Source organism: Coturnix japonica, chromosome 10, assembly GCF_054131305.1.
Source record: "Coturnix japonica strain WE chromosome 10, WE-NBRP24, whole genome shotgun sequence".
In the NCBI taxonomy this organism is placed as follows: domain Eukaryota; kingdom Metazoa; phylum Chordata; class Aves; order Galliformes; family Phasianidae; genus Coturnix; species Coturnix japonica.
In genome coordinates, this window is record NC_140672.1 from 1,820,177 (window position 1) to 1,833,842 (window position 13,666).

The window sequence follows — 13,666 nt, forward strand, 5'->3', positions numbered from 1 at the left end:
AGGAGCGGGGTGAATTGGCGCAAAGGAGGGGGGGGGCGGGAGACGCCCGCGCGGCGCTGAAAATAAGGGGGGGGTCGGGGGCGCAACGAGCGCTGCTCCGCCCTCCATCTTCTTTGTCCCACCCCGCCCTTCTTGGCGGATGAAGGGGAAAAAAATAAGGTGTAGCCGCTCCCGGCTCTTTCATATCCCAGCTGACAGCTCTGATTTCTCGCCCCTTCCCCCCTTTTTACCGACACGGTGCTCTTAGTGCCCATAGGGCTGTTTCCTGTCCTAGCTGCACTGGGAGATCTCCGTATCCCTGTGCTCCTCCTTTTATTTAAGGAAATAAAAGCATCAGGCAGAACGTCTCCCTCCTTCCTTGCACGTGCAACACAAAGAACTGGGTTCATGGCTGTAGTGGGGGACAGGTGTTGGGAACACACCCATCACAATGTCTATCGTGCCTTCTGCAAAGTCCCAACATCACAGAATAACCCGGGTTGGAAGGGACCTCAAGGATCATGAATCTCCAGCACCCCCCTACCCCACCCCCCCAACCATATGCAGGGCTGTCAGCTTCCATATTTAATACAAGACCAGGCTGCCCAGGGCTCCATCCAACCTGGCCTTGAACACCTCCACAGATGGGGCATCCAAAGCATCAGCCCGAACCCACCCGTGTTTGTGGGTCAGGACAGCCCCATTAATGACCAACCAGCACTTACCTTCTTCCCTCGGTCACGTGCAAATTCCACATCCCACAAAGCAAACCAAAGCTGCTCCTATCTCAAAACAGAGAGCTCCTTACATACCCAAGCTGCTCGCAAGCCTTCACAATCCTGCTGCAGTTAATCATTACAAAGGCAACATCTGTGCAAGCAGATGACTACCAGGACCTTCCATTTGTGTTAGTTCACAGGAGCCTATGAGGGGAAAAAGAGCTTTTCCTGAGTATAGGTGGGGCAACAGGCACTGTTTAAATAGCTAATATGCCCATCAGTTAGTATCCAATTAGTGGCAAATGATAAAGCGTCTCATCATGACAGCAGCAAAATGATTAATTCATTAGCCTGCTAGGCTTTATTTTGATTAGAACTGACAGTATTAAATGGGTTATATCCTGCATCTTTCTGGTCTGCACTGATGTTTGGAAACCTCAGCACTTTTCTGCTCAGAACAAAAGCACCAACACCACATCTCTACATGTAGGCAGTGCAGCTGTGCCTCTTCTCTCTTTAATGCTGGTTTTGCTCCTTACCTTTGTTTTTGAATGGCTTCTTACCTTTGCTTGCCAGGCAATGGAGTGTCTGCAGCTATCTAGGAAGAAGCCAACACTAAGAGTTTGAGAGAGCATCAATGCTATGATACTGGGATCAAAGCCCTTGGGCAGCAGATCTGAGCATCTCAGTACCCTGTCCTGAGAGCAGAAAATTCACTACAGACAAATGAACACAACTATGGGTGCAGGAAACCATTCATCTCCAGCACTCACCTGCATTCCTGACCATGTCATTTCTTCTCCAAGCTGTGAAGGAACAGCACTGGTAGCAGAAATAGAAGCACCTCTAAAGAGAAGAGGTCAGCAGCACGCTAATTAGAAATAACTAATAGCTAAAGCTATTCTCACCTGCTTCAACATATTTAAAATACCTTTTTGAAAGGTAATCCTTATTGCATATGGGCCTAATTTGGAGCAGGAGTTCTTGAACTTGGAATATTTTCCATGACTTAGATCCAGTCGTGACTAGGTGACTAGCCCAGTGCCATGGCAGCAGTCACTGCAGTGATGGAGGAACCCCCAAAGCAACAGAAATACCTTAAATTATACTATGTGAGAACCACTTCATTAATGGTAGGGCAGGGGAGGAGCTCATCGTGCCCACTGCCAGCCCTACCCTGACTGCAATGCAGAACAGTTCTGTGTTAAAGGAATATCTTTGTCTAAATGTGCCTTCTGGAAAGGTCGAGAAGGAGAGAACTGCACAACAATAGGAGAGTCTCGGAGCAGCAATAAAACAAATCATCATAGGCATGAGTGGGAATCAGTCTCCATCAGCTCTGAACCTTAACTTTGCATGGTCTGTGAGACACCACCACATACCTAGCAGGGAGCATCACTCCTGCAGCGGAGTTACTGGATGGTTGGGAAAGAAATACCAGAAGAGTCTCTTTCTTTGTGGTATTTTAGTGTCATTGCAACAAATCCCACAGAATTTCCGCAATAACCCATTGCTTTTTACTCCTACTGAATTCTTAAAGGCTTCCCCAGAAGGACATATTGCTGGGAACTCCCTGCTGGGGAATCACCCACTGCCCAAGTCAGAAAGGCTCTTGTTATTGCATTGGGAGCAGCCAAACTGGGCTAAAGGCTTCAAGCACTCACTGATCAGGCTCTGGTTTTCTCTCTTGATTCTGCCATGCCAATTGCTGTTTGCTCCTAGTCTTGATGACTTCAAAAGCTTCCTGTGGATCAGCAGTGCTTCTTATTGAGCACTGGGAAGATGAAATGCAAACTGGTGTGTGGCAGGAGTATCAGAGAATGATAGAATCAGGAGATCCAGTGAGATGGTACATTCTGTCTTTCCTAAAAGGCTACCAAAGAATTGCCCTTTCTTCATCTCAATAAATTAAATTCAATTACAGACATAAACTATCCTCACCAATGGGCCTCTCTGCCTTGTTTTATTATTCTGCAGGAGAAAATTAGAGTTAAGTGTCATGCTATGGAAACGACCAGAGGGGTCAACCGTGAAATCATGCAACTTCTCAAAGGAGTTATTCTGTATATACAGCATCTGAGTTTGTGAGGGGAGCGATTCACTTTGCAGCCACACAAACAGGTCAATTAAAAAATGATCCATCAGTGAGAATTAACTGCACCTCTCTTACATCCAGGGCAAAGAGATGAGCATCTCCAGAGCAATGGGAACCAAGAGCAGGGTCCAAGAAACAGCTGTTATAGGTGATTTACACCATTTCTTATCATTCCTTCTCCTTCCTCTTCCTCAAAAAACCAACAGGCCAAAGCCTTGGGCTCTAAGGCATCACTCTACCAGCCAGCTGTGTCCACCTGTGGGACACTCATCACTCCAGACACTGAGAAACAACTCGGAGCTGCATTCTCCCCCCTATGAATCAGCCCAGCTCTTTGAGAGATACACCAAAGAACTGGATACTGTATTTGCATGTGAATCTTACAGTAGCAAAGCTTGATATTTTTGGTGATTTGCTACAGCTCCGCTCCTGAATGCCATCCTTTCTCATGGGAGGAGAGGGGCAGAGCTACACAACTGCTCCATGCCTGGTAAAAACAAACTGCTCATGTTAAATGAGCTCCAGCACTGGCACGAGGGTGGCATGCAGAGCTGCCAGTCTCTGATACCAGGCACTGCATCTATCCCTGTTTCACCAGGTGCTGCCGAAAGCCCAGACCTCCAAATTAGTTCTGCTCTAAACCGGGAAGAATAAGATCTGCCCCAAAGTGTTTATGTTTTCCTTCCACATAAACTGGCCTTGTATCAAAGCCCTTTGCTTGCTTCTGTGTGAGAGGGGTGGATTCCTCGCATAACACTGCAACCACTTGGAGATACGCTCACTGGGCATACAGTGCATTCCAGCTACGCATGTTGATAGCTTGAGGGGAATCTGAGAAGTCAGAGGAATGTGACATTTATGCTCATTATCATTTCTTTTTCCCTATGGTTTATTTTTCTAGTAGCCGGATAAATTATTGTCATCCATTGGAAAATCATGCAAGTCATCCTCCTGTATAATTATTTTGCGAGCAATATTGTTGAAACAAGGCTAAAGAAATTACAGGCGTTGTAGCAAATTAAAATCCTAACTGCATTTGCAGCTGTCTGGAACGAGGTCTTTGTTTTACACAACAGTTCCATCCGTGCTCCAGAGCCTATAATCTTTTGAGCATTGAACAACATGGTGTTATTCACCTCTCCTCTCCAGGAATGACCAACCATGACCCTGAGAGATTTAAGGTTTTAATGAGAGGTTCAGTTGCACCTAAAGCTTCAGGTGCTTTAGAACTCTATCCTCTCCCATCAGTTCCACGGACTGGTTCTAACAGAGCAAAGGAAAGTGAAGACAATGGCTTATCACATAGGGAAATGGCGTGGATAGGTTTAGCAACTAAAGATGGGTGATTGCAGGGCCTGTACTTGGGTTGAAGGCTCTTAGGACCCATTCAGGGGTCAGGCCATGAGCTTTCTGCTCACTCCCCCAGTTGGTGGTTGGTCGTCTCATCCAAGCAAACCCTGGGTTTGAATGTAACATCCTCACTACAGCACTGTTGGCCCAATGGAGGTTCAAAGCAATGCACCAACACTGAACAAACAGCTCCAGGATTGGGCACTAAGCATCCAAACAGGGACAATGAGAAAGATTTAAGTCAGGAGATGGAAGTGTGATGAATTCTTGAAGGCCTGGCTGCTGGCAGGGAGCAAGCTCACCTTATCTCCCAAGTCACCAACCTGTTGACTGAGCCTCCAGAGGCTTCACTGTAAAGAGCTTCTTAAACTAAGACAGAAAGCCTTCCTGCTGTCTCTAGAGATGATCTTAACCCTGAATTATGAGGCAGCACGGCCCAGAGGCAATAAAGAAAGGCCATGATAGATGCCTATAGAATACCCAAGACAGAATAGGCACAAATAGATTTGATTACCCTTATCTGTGCCTGCAGAACAATATACCACAATTTAATGTGGAATAATTACATTCCTCTCTTTATCCTCTGGAAAGTTAAGACCCCTGAACAATAAAAAATAGCTTGTCATTCTTGCTTTGTTAATTATTTCCACAGAGATTAATGCAAGATCTTTCTATAGAGTGACAGAAAGGATGACTGTGTTTTAGATCTTTCTATAGAGTGACAGAAAGGATGACTGTGTTTTAGATCTTTCTATAGAGTGACAGAAAGGATGACTGTGTTTTAAACCCATTTGGATCCAGTCACTGTCTACACATCCATGCACCTTCACTGAACCCAACCATCCTCTATGTTTGTAGGTATTTTCAGCCTCAAGCTAAAGAAAATGAAGCATTTTATATAATTTCAAGATCTTATCTGTTAGAACACAGTTTCTTTCCCCTACAATTTAGATTCACATCACATGAAAACAGCATCCAATAGCCAAAGAAGGTTTGAAAACACTGGGCCAAATCCAGTTGCAGAATTTCAGAAGGCCTTCAGCATTTCAACTCCTACCTGATTTAAATACAGTGTTGCTTTTAATGCCATTTCCTGCAGTATTTTTTAGTGTAATGTATTTGATCTTATCCTAAATGCATTCCTACTAATTGCACTGAAGCAAAGCCAGCCTTACCTGCTGAGAATCTAACCATTGATTCAAGCTATAGATGCAGTCAGCTGGAAAACCATTAAAGCTAAAACACTCTCGTTATAAAGTGCCAATCCATAGCAAGACTAATAAAAGACTGCACTTACCCAAATGCACACAGTCCCTCACAGCACATCCACTGGCACCAGTGCTACACAAAGGTAACAAGAAACAACTCCAATATTTCACTAACCCATTATTTCATACCTTCACAGTTAACATTCTATGACAAGCCTTAAAAACAACCAAAATAAAACCCTTTTACAGAAATGTGATCAATAATCTGTGTAGACATCTGATTTTTTGCCATGTTATACTTGCAGTTTTCAATATACTGTATACCCTCAATAACACAGTAATTAATCTTTTCAGAATGAATACATTACCTGTTTATATTTCCATCCTTTAGGACATCACAGTGTTCTAAATTAGTCCTGAAAATGCCCCACATTGCAAAACCTTTGACTTCCCAAGATATATGGCCTTTATTCCTATGGTTCTCCTTTGCCAGTGTAAGACAAATAATTAACCATGGAAGGTGAGCAGAATCATAACCATATTCAAATTAAACCATAGGTATCAATAGAGGCAAACTTTCGCTTGACTTGATGAGGTTGATTGTGTAGAACTTCTGTAAATCAGGGCCTACCTTTGTGATCTCACAGTAAATCACAGCTGTTATAAGCATGTCTGGATGGAGCCTTCAGGTTACTGTAGTAGGAAAAATCAGAGAAGGGTCCGACGTGGGGAGGATAAGACCCCAGCAATGCTCCTGGTAATACAGCAACTGAAACCAGGGAACGAGCCCATATTACAGATCCCAAGCAAACTCCAACCTTGTGCATGCAAACCATATCCCTAGTGAAAATCAAGAGGCTCATCTCAGAAGAAAGTGCTGCTCTTTAAACCCACTGGGGCAATACTCACAGAAACTCTACCCCAGTATATTACTAGAAATTTTGCTGGTTGGTGCTTCATTCATTCCAGCTCTTCCAGGCTATGCATAGGAGCCAACGCTGTTGGAGGAACACACTGAGTATTTCACGGCTCAGATATGAATAAAGCTTATTTAAATCTATTTATGGTAGGGGGGAAAAGTGTGCATGGTCAGCTTGAACCATGTGGCTTAAATGGCTTTTGCCTCAGGAAAAGGATAGGTTTATTATACAATGACAAATACAAAGAGTGAGAAAATAGCTTCAGGAGTCTTAAAGGATTGGGAGGAGTTCAGTAGATTTCTTAAGAGAACAGCACATTTCTGCTAAAGTCCTGGCACGTTTTCCTGAGGCAAAAATGCCCTTTGTAGCCAAAGGCCTTCATCAACATTGGTATTGAAATACAGCTCCCATGGGTCACTCGGAGTCTCTCCTCCCCTGGGAGGAGGAGTAGGAGTGCATGGCTGAGCTTCCCCTGCAAGAAACCTGCAGGGAATGGATCCCTGTAGGTGGAGGCTCATTGATGTTCTGTTGCTTACAAATGCGTTTCTGTTCCCGTGAGCTGCATTCACTATCTGGGTGGGGCATTTTTGCTACCGCTGTACTGGGGAAACAAAAAAAGTCAGTCTCTACCACCAAATGGGAAGGCAGGGCGGGGAAAGGGAGGGTGTTTGTGTGTGCAGGGGCTCCTTTCTTCTTCTGCCCTCCTCCCCGTGCACATACACACACACCTGCAGAGAGCACAAGGATAACATTAAAGGTCTGCCAAGAAGGCTGTAGTAGAGATGCTGCTCCTTAGGGGGAAGACACTGCTGCATACATGCAAGTGACAAAAGCAGGAAACCGCAGGGTGGCAATGAAATATCCCTCCTGCAGCCTACTGCATGTGCAAGTTGCATCTCTGTATCAGACACACACACACACAGACAATATATATATATGTGCACCCACCTTGTCATTCAGGTTCTGCAGTGCCTCCTTCCCAGTGGCACTCCTGATCTCCACCTTTCTTCCGAAATCAACAGATGGTTCCCCTCCCTTTCCACTCTGCCTGGAATAGACGGACTGAGCATCCGGACCCAAGTGGGCAACATCCTTCTGCTTTGCCACCACTTTGTTAGATCCGCGGCCCACCGACAGGGAATCGAAGTCGATGGTCTTGTTCTCCAGGGAGCCTTCCACTGGGCAGAACATGCCACAGAATTTCTGCCGAGGTTTTGGACTGCCCGAGCCCAGGTTTTTGAAGAAGGCTGGTACTTCTTCCTCCTCTCCTTGCCGGCCAGACTGCTTCTTCTCAGCCATGGCTTGTGTGATCTCCCTGCTAACGGGAAATAATAACAGCAGTAACCAGGAGGATCCTTCACACACACACACACACACACACACAAGCAAAAAGAGGAGGAAAAAAAGATCGCTCCGGGTCCTAGAGACACGGCAGCATCAATTGCAAAGGGCTGTGCCTGGCAAATCCCCTGCCCCCATCGATACAATATAGTCAGTGGCTCGCTCTCTTTTTCTTTGATGCAGTGCAAAGTTGAGGGAAGGTTGGGGCAGATCCTGCTGCAATCAAGGGAGGAGGGTTCAAGTTCCCAGCATCCAGATGGGGAGGGAGGGAGGGAGGGAGAAGAAAAAAAATCCTCACTCTGCAGCAGAAACTGGGGACTGATCCGGAAGTGATGCGAGTGGTGAATTGGCAAATGGACTCGATCAGGTTGGAGCAACAGCCCCCATCGATGCTCGTCGCCTTCTCCAGCTCGTTGCTATCGCTTACAAGTTACGGAGAAGCTGGAGGAACCCGAGCACCCCCCGCACCTCCGGAGGCGTGTTCCCCATGCGGGGGAGAAAGGATCGCTTCCTTCCTCCCACCACCCTCTTTCCTACCTCCCCCAGCCCCGCAATGGTGGAGTCGGGGAGTGCTCCGGGAATCCTATTGTTCCTCACTTTTCTCAAGGCAGCGCAGCCGGAGGGCGGGGAGCGGCGGAGATCGCGGCTGGGCTTTTGGGGCCGGAGGGAGGCTGAGAGCTGACTCATCTCTCTAGGGTTTGGGGCATCGCTGGTGCCGGACCTCGGGTAGTCCCTCATCGGGAGGGGGGGAAAAGGGGGGAGTGGATGGCACTGGAGTGAAAGAGACAGACAGATGGGAGAGGGGTGTGGGAACAGAGGATGAGGGGAAGATGAGCCGTTAACCAGCACTTACCTCACGAAAGGAAAATTAGTGACCTAGCAAGTCAATTAAGCCCAGGCGATGCCAGAAGCCCCCCAAGACCCTCCCCGGGGAGGCCGCCCGCAGCCGTACGGAGGAGGGGGCAGAGCGGGGCCTGCGGGAGCTGTCCCTTCAGCACCACCCGCGCCGCGGGGCCAGGCCGCCTCCTGCTGCTGCAGCCAGCGGGACCATCGCCGGCTCGTTCCGTCGGGTTTATCGCTGAACACACGGCCCCAAAGGGTGCCGAATCAGAGGGAGAGTTGTCCTTGTCGTTACTATGGGGTATTTTCTGCGAGGCCGGGTGAGATGTGTTAGGTGGGGCGGGGAAGAGATGTTTTTATTGCAAAGTGGTGATGCACACAGTGGTGTTCATTTGGTGGTCTCTACCTGATAAACGTTATTAACACCACTGATTCGGGCCCTTAAGGCTAATCCGTGTGCAATATTGCTCTGAACCAAACCCAATCGCCAAGCTATGTATTATTATGCATTATTCATTGATATGCATCTTCACACATGCATATTAAATGGTAATTCAGAGGCATCTGTGTCCAAATGGTTACCCAGCACCTTAGCAAGACTTAGCAAGACTCAGACCAAAACAATATCCAAAGCAATAAATAAATAATAATCATGAAAAAAAAATAAATCTCAGAGCTCTCTCTCCCTGCAAGCAATACCCAACTCAATGCATTTATTCCAGTAGGTGGGGGGGGGAAGAAGAATCACCCAAGGTCACAACTAAGTGAAACTCCATAGTAAAAGCACAACACAATACATTATGACTCCAGACTAAAAGGAAAGAAAGAAGCCTGCAGCTTGGCCTTGAATGATGATGGGGATGTGATCTGGTAACTAATGAAGGTGGGAGGAGGCCAAAGACAGACACCCTTGGGGGGAAAGCTCCAACCCTTCCCCTTCTGGGGCCTGGACAGAAGATCAGCCAGGCTTGTGGTCACAAGGATCGCAGGTGCTTTGCTGGGAATTGGAAGCCAACATATGGTCTCTCAGGTACCCTGAAGTCCTGTATTATTTAAGGTTTATAAATATTAATGGTCATAGCATTGCTGATCAGGCAATCCACAGAAGCAGCAGAGTGCCGAAGGGCCCCAGATAGCTGAAAGCCTTGAAGTGACTGTGTTGACACGTCCTGCAGTTTGCTGAAATGTAGGCAGTGGCTTTTAGGGAGAGCCTTAAATCGAGCTCATTCATCACTTGGCACATCCTTGGAAGACGCTCAGATGGCCCCTTGTGAAAGGACAGCAAGAGAGCAATCTGCCAAGAAAAAAGCCATTCTGGAGGCTGGGAAATGGCTGAGACAAGAATCAAATCCTGCAGATGAATCTGCAACATCCAGACATCTCAGACCTGATGAAGGTCAGTCCCAAAAGGATCGTGGAATTACTAAAAGGCACCTTTGTTCACTACATCCTCCTTACTGGCTATTTCACATGAGCATGACAGGCAAACACTTTGTATCTTTATGGTCGATTTATGGACACTGAAAAACTATGGGGTAACTTTTTATAAGTTTCTACTCCCATTCTTGAGCAATGTTTAATAGTAGCAATTCAACTCTTCTTTTTGTTGTTGTTGCTACTGTTATACTTGAGCTAAAACATCCACACGCCTCCATAGTTTTACTCCTACTATTCCTCTTATAGAAGGAATGATATTGTGAGTAAAGCTTAAGCTCTAAAGCACAGAGATAACCAAACTTTCCTGAAACATCACCAGGATCTGATCATCTGTGTGCTTAGTAATCCCACAGGGTGCCTATTTTCACTTGGACTCATAGAAGTGACAGACCAGCCCATAAATATAAGCCTGCGAAAACAATCAGGCCAAAGTGAGTTACACTGGCAACCTTCACCCTCTGTGCAATAGATATTGTGTTCCAAGCATGCAGTGAATATTAGCTGGTAGTAATGATATCAGAGAGCAGATACTAAGAAGGCAATCAGAAATTACAGCAGTAGATTCTGCCATTAAATCGACATCAAATGACAGCAACCACTTCCAAATCTGGGGCTCTTCCTACTAAAAATAATTATTAATATTTCCACTGGGTGCAAGATTTATCACACAAAGCAGGATCCCATGGAAATACAGATTCTTGCAGAGGCAGAACTTCACAAAGTCAAAGCCTTACCAGGGAAAACAGCAGCTATCCATAGAAAGGAAGCAGGTCTATGTGCCAAACCATGGGCTTACATCCAGTGAAGCACGGGAGCAAAGAAGAACTAGACAACCTTATTTCAGTGCCAGCCCTTCCATTAAGTCTAATTGGGTCATAACTTAAGAACATTGCTTTGTTCTCAGAACTAAATCAAGTTTGATACGGCGTTTTCAGCTGGGTTCAGTGAGAGAGAGGGAACTCAAAAGTGAAGTTAACTGATTGCTTATACTGAACATAGAGGAAAATCATGGTGTCTGGGAGCCATGGGGCTGAAAGCCTGACTACAAGCTAGGATGGTCCATCTTTCCTCTCCCTGGTTGGTGCTGATCCCTGCATCTGATTCTGGAATCTTCCTTTTCTAAGGTGCAGGTTCATCACAAGAGGTGGCAGTGATTAACTGCACTTCCAGAATATTCTTGGAACAACACAAATCAACCCAAATCTTTAAATGCTTGACTGGGTTGGAATTGTTCTGGCATAACACAAAAACTGAAAGACCAAGTTTGTCTGCAGAGGAATCATTAACCAAGTTCCCTTTGGGATATGATAATTGCTGGAGTGGTTGACAGCTTTTCTTGGCACTGAGCACTCAAAGATGAGACATTATTTCAAAAACATTGAGGAACAGAAGAAAATCTTTTGATAAATGAGTGAAGTCCATTCAGAAGCCAAAACAAAGCTCATTTATTTCCATGGACGTTCTTCATTTCTGCCTGTCCTATGCCTCTGTTTTGCTTTATGGTTTTGTCCTCAGCAACCTCAACTGATGTAAATCAGCCTGGGTGAGTTTCTGCCAATCAAAGTTTCTTGCCAGTGGGTTTTAATCCCTGAAAACAGATGGTTTGAAAGCCACATTGTGCCACAGTGCCCACAGCCAACAGTACAAATATTTAGCCAATTAGAAGGGGATTTTCCAAAGGCACACAAATAGAAATTAGGTATACAACTCCCATTGACTTCCAGAGAGAGTGGAGAGCCTCACTGCCTTCAAAACTATTTATTAATTCAGCCTCCATAAAATAAATGCAGTGAAGGGCACCGGACTGCTCTGAAGTCAGACACTATCAGCTATTCTCAGTGATAACCCTGGGTAACAGCAGTAGGAATCATTCTGAACTGCTCAGCGTTTAAGACAAAAGTTCCACCAAATCTGTCATTATGGTCCATAAATGTCCTACAGCATTTTGAAGCCCTAACAATAGGTTGGCATGGATTGATTACAGCTGAACATGGAAGCATCTTTCTTCCAGACAATGTCATTAAGAGAACTCACCCGTCTGACCACAAAAAGGCATCATTAAATATTAACATTTCCTCTGAACACCTCCCTAAGAATATGACATCTCCGGGTGTACTGCTATTAAACATCTGTATGGAACTGGGACTGAACAGGAAATAAATATTGATTTGTGAAGTGGGAGTTATCTGCAATTTTGACAGCATGTTCCCAAAAGGACCATGGCAATCTCTACCACTGCATCCATGCTTAAAAGAGAGACCTTCCAACTCAGGGGGCTCCTATTCAGGTTGGAAGGAGAAGAATGGGTGAACGTTCCTGTTTATCCTGTTGCTGGGACTGCTCTCTCTCCCTCCAGATAAGATCTTCTTACTGAAAGCATGCCAGAGCCATGATCCACATGGCTTCACACACCTTCTAAGCACTGTGTTAATAAATTATGATGCCAACAATAACACTAAGGGTCCTAAAGCATTTCATGCTCTATGAATGATTCACTCATTCGACTTTGAGCATTACAGCTCTCTGGCTTGCTCTAAGAAGGGACACAATACCACTGAAAATGAAAGTCAGCAGTAAACTAGACACAAGAAATAGCCCATACTTGGGATGAACAAATGCATTTTGGTTTAACGTGTGCTACTGTATCACAGATGCAAAGTGAAGCTTCACCTTCCCTTTCTGTTTCCATCCTTGCCCTTTCAGCAGCTCCTCTATAACTGCTCTCTCCCATTCCTGATATTTCATAGCAACTCATGTGCTACTTCCCAGCAAACAGAAAAACCTCCCCATTTACTGGGATGGAAATACTTATCCCCACAAAATATCTTGGAATATTACCCATGACATTGCAATCACAACATATAATGATGGGTTTGGAAAAGCAAAAACTTCCTTAGGCTCTGAAACCAGCTTTCTGTGTTCAAAGGCATCACTGCCATCAACATTTGGACCAGAACTGTGCTTAGAATAATCTCCACACATAGAAACCTGTGTTGGTCTGTCTCTGTACTGCTCAGTTCCTTCATTTTGCTGACACAGCTTGAAAACCTTACCAGGCCTTCCAGCTCAGCAGGAGAGCTCTCAGTCACTTCTGAAGACGCCTTCAGCGAAGCACTCATACGAGGCACTGAAAACCATTTGTCATTTTTGAAAATCTCATTACATTTTAAATAGGCAGGACAGACAAAGGCAGCATTATTAGCCTCACTGTACACATGGGAAATGAGGCATAGAAATTCAAATGGCCCACCTCAAACCACAGAGGAAGCCTGTCACATGGAGTAATAGCAAGATGCTGGTCCAGGTTCTCCTTTGCCTGTAGTCAGCCCAGTCTGGGGATCTTCCTAATCACCACCACTGCTCTGTTCAAGCTGCCTCTGCAGTTTTCAGCCCTTTTCTGCTTTCAGAAATAGAGAAAACCCAGGAATAAGGAATATAAGCAGTAGTATGAAGGAAGACTAAAACCAGTAGCAGCAATGGAAAAAACAGATCTCTCTTTATGCTGCTCTGTAGAACCCATTAGGTCTGGGGGCTTTGCTGCTGCAGTGAACATGAGCTGATGTCCTCATGTTGCACTTATTAAATAAATCTAATCTAATTAAACTGCATTACAAGCTTTTATTTCATAGATCTGCATGCCTCTCAGACTGCCCAGAGGATTAACTCCTGCAGGGATGATTCCTTCCTTCCCTTTGGCCTTGCAGAAGGCACTCCTGACAAAACCACCATCCCCACTCATGATTCTTCTCACTCCCAAGGAATGGAATGGGCTCAAAG

The 13,666-nt window shown here is 45.4% G+C and overlaps 1 protein-coding gene and 1 long non-coding RNA gene across 8 annotated transcripts in view; both read right to left on the minus strand.

Annotated features, from left to right (window-relative positions):
- Positions 1-13,416, minus strand: part of DPYSL2 (dihydropyrimidinase like 2) — a 46,118-nt gene extending 32,702 nt beyond the window's left edge. The window contains exons 1-2 of one of the 7 annotated variants that reach the window (XM_085510143.1): positions 13,140-13,416; positions 7,220-7,589 (exon numbers count right to left, since the gene is read on the minus strand). In XM_085510143.1, the coding sequence (XP_085366269.1) occupies positions 7,220-7,570 (351 nt within the window). In that variant the 5' untranslated portion in view covers positions 7,571-7,589; positions 13,140-13,416. Of the gene's footprint in view, positions 1-7,219; positions 7,855-7,910; positions 8,346-8,465; positions 8,673-13,139 lie in introns of those variants that run through there. The other 6 variants (XM_085510141.1, XM_085510144.1, XM_085510142.1 and 3 more) reach the window with 6 other exon arrangements.
- LOC146759123 (uncharacterized) lies at positions 773-5,576 on the minus strand. The gene is made up of 4 exons (XR_014932230.1): positions 5,441-5,576; positions 1,472-1,544; positions 1,262-1,296; positions 773-902 (listed from the first exon to the last, which is right to left on the minus strand). It is a non-coding gene; the product is annotated as an uncharacterized LOC146759123 (long non-coding RNA).
- Positions 13,417-13,666: the final 250 nt, after the last annotated feature.